Source organism: Pseudophryne corroboree, chromosome 6, assembly GCF_028390025.1.
Source record: "Pseudophryne corroboree isolate aPseCor3 chromosome 6, aPseCor3.hap2, whole genome shotgun sequence".
NCBI lineage: Eukaryota > Metazoa > Chordata > Amphibia > Anura > Myobatrachidae > Pseudophryne > Pseudophryne corroboree.
In genome coordinates, this window is record NC_086449.1 from 296,578,523 (window position 1) to 296,592,715 (window position 14,193).

Genomic DNA, 14,193 nt, shown 5'->3' on the forward strand with positions numbered 1-14,193 from the left:
CCGGCTGCAGCGGATGCCCACACAGCCCACGGCGTCTGCTGCAGCCGGGGTGCGGGTAGGCGGCGGTGCCTGCAAGGTGACTGTGGCCGCGGACGCAGAGGCGTCACTAGGGTTGGTGTCACCCGGTGTTGTAACTCATGGTGTCACCCCCCACCCTATCGACCTACTCTTGTATCAGTCCATGCAGAAACCCTGAGAGCAGGGGCCAGTGTTAGAATGTTTGGTGCTCCCAGCAAATGAGAAATTTGCGCCCTCTATCCATATGCAATAAAGGGACAGTGCGTGCCGATGCACACCACCAATAGTACCCCCAATTAAAATTAACGCCACACCATAGCACACAATAGCATACGATCTTATTCACATTACAATGCCCACAGTAGTTGTGCTTGAAGACCCTCCCACCCCTTTCCGTATATATATATTTAGTCATTTTGTGCCCCGTATTCCCCTTCACTTATATTTATTTAGAATTTTATACTCCCCCTTATATTTTTTATGCTCATTATTACCCAAGCCCTTTATATATTTTATATCCATCACCCTCCACTCCTATTTTTTGCCCATTAACCCACCCCTAATATATTTTATGTCCATCAGACCCCACCAGTTATATACTTTTAGCACATCAGCCCCACACCATCCCCTTATATAATGTATACACATCTACCCCTTATCTATTCTACACTGCCACACACTTTTGTAATATACCTTTAGTTGGCAGTGTGTTCTGTCAGCTGAGGGGGATAGACTGCGGAAATGTATGTCCAGGTCCTTCCTATTCTAACGGTGCAGCAGCAGCAGCAGCAGCAGCAGCACTCAAGCCTCCTCCCGTTGTCCATTCCAGAATGGTATGCGGTGCCGGAGTGCGCGATGACGTCACGAGGGAGTGACGTACAGCACCCGGCATCGTTTCCAGAGACTGCAGCAGGACGGACCCAGCGGTGCTGCGGCGGTGAATTAATTGACAGTCCGGCTCATCAGTCAGCGGGGATTGCGTGATCTTGGTGCCCCAGGAAGCAGTGGGTGTCGGTGCTGCCGCGGGCATGTCTGTCAAGTCAGTAGTTGGGATGGGGTGTGTGTAAGCAGCTCTTTTTGGTGTCACCCCATTGAAGGGTGACACCCGGGTGCGGGCCGCACCCCCCGCACCCCCCTCATGACGCCACTGCGCGGACGCAGGCACTGCTTGCCCGCACCAAGAACCGTTCCTGCCCACAATACAGATGTAGCCATGCTCATCTTTGCTGTGATGCGGCATGCTGCAACACGGCTTTCTGCATGGCGCTCCGAGCTGTGACTATTCGGAATTAAGGGAGCAATCGCCGGCTGCAAATAGTCATAGTAGTCACAGGCTGGCATGCCATACAGTAAGCTGTGTTGCAGCATGTTGCATCGCAGCAAAGATGAGCATGGCTAAATCTGTACGTTTATGACTATGAAAATATATTACTGTGGTACCACCTTCACCACAGTGTCGCACAATACGCGTATGAGTCAGAAATAGTAATCAAACACTGGCGGTTTAATTTCACCAACAGTGTTGCACAATACATGTACAGTATGAGTATGAAATAATAATATATTGCGGTCTGACTGGCAGTGTCATAGTATTTATGAAAATAAAATAAAAATTGTATAGTACACTGGGGTACAGCACAAACAAAACAAAAACATTTTTATTCTATTTTAGGCTTTATAGCTTTTATTGTTTTAATTTTACACTGGGGCGGAGCCCCTGGATGGATGGATGGATGGATGGATGGATCACCCCTAGGTGGACAGAGCACCCCACGTAGGATACACCAGACGACAGTCAGAGCACCCCTGGACTAATATTGATAAGACACACCAGCCCCTGGATGCACTGGCAAACGCAGGATTTGTAGATGGGGGTTTCCCACTGCTTGACTTTAGAGTGCATGTTACCAGTCCATAAAGATGGCATAATTGGCACTAAAGCAGCTATAATATGCATCATACAAAGTGAAATATACTGTATTTCATAATTCCGACATGTACAGGACCAGCGATCACAGTAAGCCATTAGATGTGGCAGTAGGGCTGTCCTGCATGAGCTGAATGTTTATATCAAATGTGGGCACCAATCCAGGGCATTGGAGCAAGGCTGGGAGAGTGGCAGAAGAACCTAGAAAATGCCCTAGACACCTATGTATACATTTACAATATTAAAAATTAACCCTATAGGTGGTCTATAGAAGAGCACCCCTAACAGTGCATGTTATACAGATCTCCTAGTTTGTGTGCACACAGGTGTATTAATTACATTTTAAAAGATCCATCAGGGGTGCTAATTAATTTATTTGTAACACTGAGGAGATCTTTAAAACATGCAGCTCTATTAAAATTGTATTGTATACAATTGCTATGGAGTGGGCTAGGGAGGGGGTTTCCAGGCAACCAGAACCCCCCTTCCCCCTTCCTCCCCACGCGTTTGCCTATGGGATGTACACACCGTATACTGGGTTTTAACACTGGAGCAGAGTCCCGGATGTATATGGACAAATCAACACTTGTCAGATACACCAGACGACAGACAGAGCACACCTGGACGGATACAGATAAGACACACCAGCCCCTAGATGTACACACAGTATACTGGGTTTTAACACTGGAGCAGAGCCCCTGGATGTATATGTACAGATCACTCCTTGTCAGATACACTAGATGGGAGACATAGCACCCCTGAACTGATACACCAGCCCTACAGCAGCTCCACACCACACAACGAGCGCTGAGATGGACAAATACGTTCAGTGCACTCTCCACATCCGGAGTGAAAATGGCGCTGATCACCGGGACCTTTATAGAATACAAAACCCTGCAAAAATACGACAGCGGGATGATGACATTTTGCCTCGTTTTGGGATGCGAGTTAGGCAGGAAAACCTGATCCGGGCTCGGATCGTGAAGATTGGTTGGGTCCGGTTCTCGGAGAACTGAACCCGCTCATCTCTAGATGCAATATGTGTAATTTTAGCTCCAGCCCCTATATATACATACCCACAATTACTGATACACTCCCCCTATCCAGCCCACTTCAATAAGAAGATGGCAGGACACGTGAGATCCACCCACTCTTCCGGGGGACTACCTGAAAAATCATCACCCAAACCGTCCAGGAAGGTTTGCAAGTATGATTTACAGTTACGAGCACATCCAGCTAAACGATCACTTGGCCAATTGTGATAGAAGGGGTGAAAGTGCAATTTTGTCTTTGGATGCAAGGAAAATATTGACTTCTTGCTTGTAGCACACACATTCTGCGCAGCATTTGTTTATGTTGCAATTTAGATTTAGCCCACCCCAGCAGGACAATATCATTTTGCCAATGTGTACAATCACATCTTGTAGTAGTAGTATTCACAGTGTATGTAATTCCAGAGCTACGGGGGCTGTGCATAGTTGTGATTGAAGCCTGTGGCTATGTTAGAAGAGACATTTACAACAGAGTACAATATATTCCATTAATTTATCATTTAAATGTCCGTTATTATTACTTAGTATAATACTGCACAAACGAGCAGCACAAATTAACTTGAGTATTCTTTATTCTTTCATTATTGTTGTCGGAATGCCTACAGAGGTTACTATATACAGTATGTTAAATTCTTGCAATGCAAAAATTGTGCTAACAGCCTACCCTAAAGGCCTTTCTGTAGCCCAGGTAGCGTTGTTTAAATGCAATCCAGTGATTCCCAGCAATGCTGACAAACAAGATCTCACTATAAGCACTCTCATGCACTTCCTAATTACCTTGTCTTGGCCCCCTTCCTGCTCTTTGTCTAATGCCCGTCCTGCTCACATTTGGAGCAGGTCAAGCATTAAGGAAACATTTTCATTGTTTCCGTATTTGCTTAGCCCGTTACTATGCTTTTCTGCTGACATAGCTGCTGTAAGGAGCCACGAGGCATCAACTTTCCTTTGTTGTTCTGTTTAGCAGAGGAGAGGGGTGTCATTATCTCAGACAGATTTGTATTGTTATGTGTTCTTGAACTTGAAGACTCTTCTCCATTTGGAAGCAGACACTGTGCAGCTTCTAGTTCATGGAGAAATACAATCAACAGGACAATTTACTTAAATCAGAACTCGCGGGCTGGGAACCACAATACAGCTCTTAAGGCTGCTTAAGCTGGTATCATCTAAGTACTTTCCTTTTTCCAACCAGAAAAATATTTGGAATTGTGCTTTCATTTTATAAATTATTATAGAAAAATGAAAGTTAAACGCACAGCATTCAATGGAGAATGTTATTTTCTTGACACGGTAAACAAATCTAACACTAATGGCTTCATTGGCTAAAGTGCAGACTTCTATCAATTTCAGACATAACCTTTGGACCCGGGGCTTGCAGTATGACCTGGGTCTCAGCTATGTCTGAACAGACTTGACCCGGGTTAGATGTCCCGGGTCCGCAACCCTGTTCGGTACCTGGAACCGACCTGGGACGCCTGCGGTCTGAAAGGTATGACGTGGGTCACGATGATCTAGGTCTTGCCTAAAAGGAGTTGGTTAGCAGGCACAATAGCATATGGAGACGACATCATTGCCAAGCGTCCACTGTTAGACGAAAGACCCGGGTCACTGGAAGAGTCCTTTGTGAACGACAATGACCTGGGAATAACTGTGGTCTATCACCAAAGCGTAATATGAGGTAAGTATTGAAGCCCCGGCTTTAACCCGTGTTCAGTGTCCTGGTTCCGAGCTGTGTTAAAGCCAGGGTTTTTGTCTGAAAGAGGTATTTTTGGTGATAACTGTGTGTGGTTTGCAAAGCACAAATACTTGGTTCAAAACACGTGCACTGTATATCACATTGTCTAACTGTTTGGAATACATATGTATTCCCGGTGGATGGGATGCTGGTTGTCAGTATCCCGACAGCGGCATCCCACCCGCCAAAATGCCAGCAGAGGGGCAAGCGATATGAGTCCCCTTGCAGGCTCGCTGCGCTTGCCACAGGATCTATTACCACTCTATGGGTGTCGTGGACACCCACGAGTGAGAAAAGCCCCTATGCGCCGGTATTCCGGCATCCGTATCCTGACCACCGGGATCCTGACTGCTGGCAAATTGATTGCCTCCCACCTGAGATATTAAAAAAATCCATCAGATTCTGATTCTGCTCAGCATGAGAGTAAATCTGACTTTTCCCCACAGAATGGGAATGATATCGCCAGTCAGAAGAATGAAGTACATGAAATAAAAACTGCATGTGAAAATAGAGCAAAAAGTTTATTGCAAGAGAATGAAGAACTGAAACGAAAGATACATCAACTAGAGGCCAAAATAACAGATCTTCAGGAGAATATCGATGAGCTTCATGAGGACAATGACAGGGTTAAAGAAAGACTGAAGAAAACTGAGGCAAGTAAACCAGCAACATGAGCATATTTTTGTCAGTGCTGTACACAGGGATATAATAAGATCACACTGTATATATGAATGGGATGTACCGGGGGGAGATGTACTAAGCCCTTAGGTCCATACACACTGGGCGTTTGGACCAGTGATGTCAGCGGGGGTGAGCGGCTTTCCATAGCAGGATGCTATGTAAAGCCGCTCACCCAGCCGTTCATCTACTGGTAATACCAGCAGATGAACGGCGGCTGCCAGCGATGAAGCGGGAGCGCGCATCAGCGCTCACCGCTCATCGTTTGGCCATACACACTGGATGGCTTTGAGCTGAAAGCAGTTCAACACACCAAAAGTGAGCTGCTTTCAGCTCAAAACCGCCCAGTGTGTATGGACCTTTAGAGAGAGTGAAGAGAGATAAACTATCAGCCAGTTGGCTCCTAACGATTATGTTGCAGGCTGGGATTGAAAAATGTCAGGAGCGGATTGGTAGGTACTTTATCTCTCCCTCTACTTTATCATTCTCCAAGGCTTAGTACATCTTCCCATTGGTGTGAATAATATTTTAACAAAATATCTCACTTGTAAACTGTTTGCATTTTGGCATATACTAAAGCAGTGGTAAAATAGATATTTGCAGGTGCATTTATGCATATGTAACTATAGAAAAGGTGCAATAACCAACAGCAACCAGTCCATTCCTGTTATGTAAACAATGAATTTAAAATGAACACAATCATCTGACTGGTTACTGTGGATTAGGGCATAAAGCAGAAATATCTAACTAGTACCATGGACATCCGTGTCATCCCTGCTCACTTGGTTTCTCCTGCGTAGTGTTTTATAGATATGTGTATATTAACACTGTAAGGGGAAGTTAGAGATTTTACAAGTGTGCATGCTGGTGCCTTGGTCATCAGTGATTGCTGGAGTCTAGTCCTTATTGCTCCCTCGTGCATGAATGTAAAGAAACCTTTCATTTACATCACGTGAGCTGCTGTGTTACTAGTTCTTACCAAGCATGAGATAAAACTGTTTAGGGGCTTATTTATTATATTTGTTGCTTAGACCTTCTGCAGGGCTATGGGCTACATCCCTGTCCCTGGATGTGATGTTTGATACATTTATGCGAATGTTTGCCACAAGTAGCAGCAATAAAGAAATTACAATTATTGGGTCTGAAAACGAATAATTGATACAAATGTCCCTAAGGCATAGTATCATAAAACTGATGGGAATCAATGCTGGTATATGTGATAATAATGTAGGAACATTGATAAATGTGTATTACAGAAAGAAAAGCAACTGCTGTCCGAAGCTTTAGAAGATGCTAAAGAGCAAGAGAAGGAAGCTGTACAGATTTCTAGGGGACTTGAGAATCAACTGGAAGATACAAAGGTGAACAGGGACACATGATCAGTAGGGGGGTGTAGTATGGTATGCCGGCGGTTGGGCTCCCGGCGACCAGCATACCGGCGCCGGGAGGCCGACCGCCGGCATACCGACAGTGTGGCGAGCGCAAATGAGCCCCTTGCGGGCACGGTGGCGCGTTTATTCTCCCTCCAGGGGGGTCGTGGACCCCCCACGAGGGAGAATAAGTGTCGGTATGCCGGCTGTCGGGATTCCGGCGCCGGTATACTGTGCGCCGGGATCCCAAGAGCCGGCATACTGAAGACCACCCGATCAGCAGTGCACGTAATCAGCATTAACATGTGCATGTAATAGCAAGTTAGCCCTCTTTGTCTGAGTGTCACACCTTCCACATAAAGTCACATACTGTGCCATGATATGTTTTTTTACAGTGACGTGTGGTGGGGTGAGGCAGAGCCTTTCCTGTTATACTAATGTTTGTGCCAGAGTTTTGACTAGATAAAGTATATGAAAAATACAAATAATTTGTTTGAAATATCTTCTTTGCATTATTCTAATCATTTTTATAGCCAAAACTCTGGAATAAAAAGTCTATGGGCGGGATGTATTAAGATACATCGCCGCCCCTCGCCGGTTACTGCAGCGATGTTGATCGCATATGTACTAACATATGCGATCAATATCACGATGCGGTGATGGAGGCCCCCCGCGATACCTGTTAGGCAGAGCCGGCCCTAACCAATATGATGCCCTAGGCAAGATTTTGGCTGGTGCCCCCTAGCACCACCACCACTAGTTCCGCCTCTGACCCTGCACCCCTTTCCCAGCACCATCACCCCCCACCCATAGCAGTCCTTTTTTTTTTTTTTCCTACCCCCTGTAATTTAAATAAGAACAGTGTGCACATTCGGTGCACAGCCCAAAAAGGTATGTGTATTTGCTAGCAAGGGGCATGGCCAGACAATAGTACCCCCAATTCAAATTATGCTTCACAGTAATGCAACTTTATTCACAATTTATCATACAATAGTGTCCCTTATTCACATTACATCACACAGTAGTATCACATTACCTTATATACGTTACTCCTCACAGTAGTGCCCCTCATTCACATGCCATCATACTGAATTGCTCCTTATTCACATTACACCACACCATATTGCTCCTTATTCACATTACACACCATATTGCTCTTTATTCTCATTACACCACACCATATTGCTCCTTATTCACATTACACCACACCATATTGCTCTTTATTCTCATTACACCACACAGTAGTGCCCTTTCTATACGTTACGCCACACAGTAGAGCACCTTATACACATAATGCCACACATTGGTAATGTATTTATACACATAATACCACACAGTAATGCCCCTTACACATGACACACATTATTAATGTCCTTATAAACATAATGCGCCTTACACATTATGCCAACTCTTATTAATGTCCTTATACACATAATTTCCCTTACATATATGCCTCATTGTTAATGCCCTTATACACATAATGACACACATAATGTCCCTTACACATATGCCGCACATTATTAGTGCCCTTATACACATAATGACAGACATAGAGCCCCTTACACATATGTTACACATTATTAATGCCCTTTTACACATAATGACACATATAGTAACTGGTGTGAGTCAACTGGCAGCTCTGTTAACGTCGGGTGCCTATTTTTTGTGAAAAATGCATCTTATTTGCATTGCTATGTGGCTAGGAGGCACAAGCAGCTTCTGCTGATTAAAATGATATGCGGCATATATACTGTGTGCGACTGTGGCTGTATCTGCATACGAAATGCTACACACAGAATATAGGCATGCCACATATCATTTTAATCAGCAGAAGCTGCTTGTGCCCCTAGGCATGCCAGATGCCCTAGGCAATTGGCTAGTTTGCCTATACCTAGGGCCGGCCCTGCTGTTAGGTGGTCTGCGGGGGGTCTCCGTCACCTCCCAGGGCGCCTCCTCCTCCCCCCTGCAGCTGGAAAGACCTCAGGCTGCGTTGCTAGGGGGAGGAGGAGATTACCTTCCGGGTCCAGGGCAGCCTGGAGGAAGGTAAGCCGGGGGGGAGGGGGTTCCGCATCTGCGACGGGGTCGGCAGGATGCGGCGGTCGGCGATAAGAAGCCCATAGGCTTCTATAGGGTATCGCCATCCAGAGATGGCGATACCCTGGACGTCGAAAACGCTGCAGTACGGTCTCAGTAAATTTGAAAATGCGGTAAAACCCCCGTTTTCGGGGGTTTTACCGCATTTTTGTTTTAGTGCATCCCGCCCTGTGGCAGGTGAGGCAGTGCCTCCCCTGTATATCTTTTCATCACATCTCTCATCAAAACTCACCAAATTTCCAGGAGTTTATACTGCTGCACCTGTGTATAATGCCCAGATGTACCCATTGGCTCCTATATTGCATGTAAATCTGGCACTGGGGTTAGCCAGTGCCTCCTGAGCCATTTAGCTCACTGCACGTCCCATTATGCATCCATATTGACAACAGGCTTATGTCAGATGAGCACAGGAACCCACTTACAATAACCACGATAAAAGAGGACTCGCTTCTTAAACACGCTTCATGAGATATAGCCTCATCCAAATATAATAGGTTTTCTTCCCATTATCTTGGCCCTCTTGCCTTTATCCATTGAATTCTATAGAATACTAATCCACCTGCGCAGTCCTCTGCCTAGGCAGTCCTCTGCCTATACAGGCAGACATTTTATACTCCGTGGCCGCTGAGTGTGTATTGTATATCATTATCTATGTGTGTGTTGTTGTTGTTGTTGTTGTTGTTGTTGTTGTTGTTGTTATCGCAGTTTAAGGCCAGAGAGAAAATTCTGCAGATGATGAGCTACAGTATATCGTGGACAGTGTAGCATTAGGTACTTGTAAGGCCAACTGTCTTTATTTTAACATTACCAGAAATTCTGCTTTGGGATGAGGTTAACACAGTGATACTGTATTGCTAGACTGACACTCAGACATGTCAATTTAAATATGTAGATTTGAAATCATTCTCTGTTATTATTTTGTTGTGAAGGATCATATACAGTATGTGTGTGTGTATTACAGAGAAGCCTCACTAGAATCAGTCATGAGCATCATCAGTTAACGGAGAGATTAAAAGATGAATCTCATCAGAAAGAGCAACTTAGAAATGTGAAAAATGAAATGGAGAATGAGCGCTGGCAGCTGGACAAGACCATAGAGAAGCTACAAAAAGAGGTATGTGCATCCTATGCAGGATTCTGCTTGGGTGTTACTAAAGACACAAATTGCTTTTCAGGTTAACATCAGATATAAGTAATGTGGTGGAATGGCATGGCTTGTATTATTTTGGAATTCAATACAAACCAGGAGATCTAACAGGTGGGCAGACATGGCTTACAGTTGTAATGCAGTATATTACATGTCATTTTATATAACAACATATTTTACTGCGGTGTCTTTTTTTTTTATTTACTCTGAGATTTGCTATCACAATTAGGTCACATTCTGTTCAGTTGTGGCTGAAAGAGTACATAAAGTGGCTCAGTACTGCATGCACAATCTGCATGATAAACCTGACAGAATACGCTGCACATTTTTCCTGTAGTAGCCAAACATCTGCACTTCTCCTGGTCCATCTGTTTTGCTAAAGACAAAAAATTATTTATTTATTATTTATTAACAGTTTCTTATATAGCGCAGCAAATTCCGTTGCGCTTTACAACTAGACACAATTAGAAGACAAAACTGGGTAAAAACAAACAGTCATAGAGGTAGGAGGGCCCTGCTCGCAAATTTACAATCTATGGGGAAATAGGCATTGATACACAAGGATAAGGTGCTATCTATTGCATAGTTGTCCACCAGATGTGGACTGTACTGTGGGGATATAATTGGATAGGAAAGCAATGAAGGTAATGAGAGCGGTTCTGGAATTTGATAAGCTTGACAGGTGAGTTTTCAGGGAACGCTTGAAGGTTTGAAGACTAGAGGAGAGTCTTATCGTACGTGGTAGGGCATTCCACAGAGTGGGTGCAGCCCGAAGAAAGTCCTGTAATCATGCATGGGAGCAAGTAATGAGTGTGGATGAGAGACGTAGATCTTGTGATGAGTGAAGGGCCCCGGTTGGGAGATATTTTGAGATAAGCGAAGAGATGTATGTTGGTGTAGTATGGTTAATAGCCTTGTATGTAAGTAACAGTATTTTATATTGAATACGGTAGAATACAGGTAACCAATGGAGGGACTGACAAAGTGACGATGAACGTCTAGTGAGGAATAATAGCCTCGCAGCTGCATTCAGAATGGATTGTAATGGTGAGAGTCTCTTCTTAGTAAGACCAGTAAGTAGACTATTGCAATAATCAATGCGGGAGATAATGAGAGCATGGATTAGGGTTTTAGGAGTGTATTGTGTAAGGTATAATAGTGTGGCGAGCGTGGCGAGCGAAGCGAGCCCGCAAGGGGCTGCGTTCCGCTCGCCACCCCTGTCAGGATTGTGTGGTTGGGATTCCGGCGTAGGTATTTCGACCGCCGGGATCCCGTCCAGCGGGATTACGTACTGATCCCCAGACAAAAGTTCCATCTCACTGACAGGGCATCCACAAAGATCATTTCTGGGATCCTTTGTTCTTGACCTGTATGTGGGAACTTTGTTGTTCTGATGGGACGCCATGAGATCTACCTCCGGTAACCCCCACTTGTCTACCAGAATTTGGAAGACCTTGGGGTGTAAAGCTCATTCATTTGCATGAATGGTGTGTCGACTGAGAAAATCTGCTTCCTAGTTTAGGACTCCCAGAATGAACACTGCGGACAAGGCTGGATGGTGAAGTTCTGCCCACTTGAACGTGTGACTTACCTCCTTCATTGCGTTGTGGATGTGAGTTCCTCCCTAATGGTTGAGGTTTGCTACTGCCATTGCATTGTCCGAGTGGATTTGGACTGGTTTTCCCTGAAGGTTGTCCTTTGCCTGAATAAGTGCCATATATATGGCCCGAAGTTCCAATATATTTATTGGCAGGCAATTCTCTCCTCCTTGGTCCACTGCCCCTGGAAGCAACTCCTTCCTGACACCGCCCCCCAGTGCCGAAGGCTGGCATCCAGTGTCAGAATTTCCCAATCTGATATCCAAAAGGGTCTCCCTTTGTCCAGATGGGATGTCTGCATCCACCAGGCTAATAACCTCCTTACTTCCAGAGGAAGGACCATAGTCTCTGTTTTTATTGTCTGATGAAAACCATTCCATTTGGAAAGGATCAGACATTGCAGAGGCATCAAGTGGAACTGAGCATACTCCACCATGTCGAATGTCGACACCATCAACTCCTTCTCATGCATTGCTTTGAATGTGTAGCAGCTCCTGAATCCTTGACTGAATTTTGGGTATTTTGTTCAAAGGTAAATTTACTCTCTGAAGCATCAAATCCAACACAGCCCCCAAGTGAGTCATCCATTGTGACTGAACCAAGAACGACTTTGCCCAATTTATGAGCCAACTGTGTCTCTGCAAACAAGCTATTGTCTGCCGCAGATGACACTGAATCAATTCCTGAGATTGTGCCAAGATTAATAAGTCATCAAAGTATGGAAAAATCCTTATCCCCTGCTGACAGAGATAAGATCCCATTACCACCATAATTTTGGTGAACACTTTGGGAGCTGTGGCCAGTCCAAATGGTAGGGCCTGAAACTGAAAATGTTGCTGGAGGATAGCAAACCTGAGATAGTGCTGATGGGACAGTGCTATAGGAACATGAAGGTAAGCATCCTGGATATCCAGGGATACCATAAAATCCTCCAGCTCCATGGCCAAAATAATGGAACGTAAAGTCTCCATATGAAACCGAGGCACCTAAATGTACTTGTTCAGCACTTTGAGATTGAGTATGGGCCAGAACGACCCATTTGGCTTCTGTACTAGAAACAGGTTGGAATAACAACCATGTCCTCATTGTGCAGGAGGAACTGGAATCATCACTCCTGACTGAAGCAACTTCTGAACTGCCCCTTGCAAATCCCTGGCCTTCATTTCCACTGAAGACTGGCTGGTACAAAAAAACCTTTGAGGAGGGTGTTTCTTGAAAGCAAATGCATAACTGTGAGATGCCGCTTCTTGCACCCAGGCATCTGTGGTAAACTGCTGCCAGATCTGTGGAAACTGAAGAAGTCTGCCTCCCTCCCTATGGTCCCCCAGGTGGAGGCTTGCATCATCAGGCTGATGGTTTATCTTCTGATTTGGAAGCCGGGCTTCTGGTAGCCCAATGCTTTTTAGTCTTACCAGATTGAGACTGTTTGCCATAACCCTTTCCTTTTGCTTTTCCTTGAGTCCGAAAGGCATAAAAGCTGGAACTCTAAGCTTAGATTTATGCGTGGAAGGAAATTTCACTTTCTTGGAGTCTGCTTCTGACTCCAAAATACTGTTTCATTCTTTACCAAAAAGAATACCTCCAGTAAAAGGCAAAGACTCCAGAACCTTCTTAGATTCTGAGTCAGCTTTCCATGTACGTAGCCAAACTGCTCTGTGAGCTGCTACTCCTGAGGTTGAGTCCTGAGAATCAATTGTACCCATATCCATGGCTGCTTCTTCCATAAAAATAGCTGCCAATATGGGAATTTTGTTCTTTAGATGCTAATGCATCGGCCCAGGCTGCCACTGCTTTTGCCATCCAAGCCGAAGCCATGGCTGGTCTTATGATTGCCACAGACAAGGAGAAAATTATTTTAAGAAAACCATCTATTTTCCCATCCGTGACATCATTTAATGTTGTTGAAGGCAGAGGTAATGTAGATTTTCACACCAATCGGATGACATGCGTCTCTACTTTGGGAGCAACCTCCCCTTTTAAACAGTCCCCAGCCAGAAGAGGATTTCCTTGAAATTCTAAACTTCTTACTGGGTGTAACCCAAGCCTCTTGCATAATTTCTGTCAGCTGTTCTGACCCAGGAAACTCAGTCCTAACTATTTTGGGATGTTTAAACACAGGTGCCTTAGATTTGAACAAAGGCTCTGCTGCCTCCTTTAAGGATAGAATGGCTTTCATAGCACTAATTAGCTCAGGAATGTCCACTGAGCTGAGGCCTTCCTCCTTGTCTCTCTATGCAGACCCAGAGTGCGATGGGTCCTCATCCTCCGACGAGTTGTTTTAGGTCTCTGTGATTTACTTACCACCGGCCTTTCAGCCTGTTTCTGTTGAGAGGCTACTGATTTCTGTACTGGATGTGATAACCCCCAGGTGGAATGTTGCATGTAAGGGTTAAAAGGGTAACCTATCCCTGGTATAGGAGCTGGCATTATCTGCTCAACTATACTGGATTATGTCTGGACAAAAGTAGCCCATGGGGGTTCAGCCTGAACCTGTGCCTGCCTCGGATTATTCAAGAGGCTTTGGTGAAAGCTAAAACAATTTGCACATAATCCATTTTCAACCAGATCCTGAGAGGT

The 14,193-nt window shown here is 44.8% G+C and overlaps 1 protein-coding gene across 1 annotated transcript in view; it reads left to right on the forward strand.

Moving 5' to 3' along the window:
• The window catches only part of CGNL1 (cingulin like 1), a 214,923-nt gene that overhangs the window by 109,828 nt on the left and 90,902 nt on the right, over nt 1-14,193 (forward strand). The window contains exons 9-11 of the mRNA XM_063926164.1: nt 5,176-5,382; nt 6,664-6,768; nt 9,833-9,985. Coding sequence (XP_063782234.1) covers nt 5,176-5,382; nt 6,664-6,768; nt 9,833-9,985 — 465 coding nt within the window. The remainder of the gene's footprint in view (nt 1-5,175; nt 5,383-6,663; nt 6,769-9,832; nt 9,986-14,193) is intronic.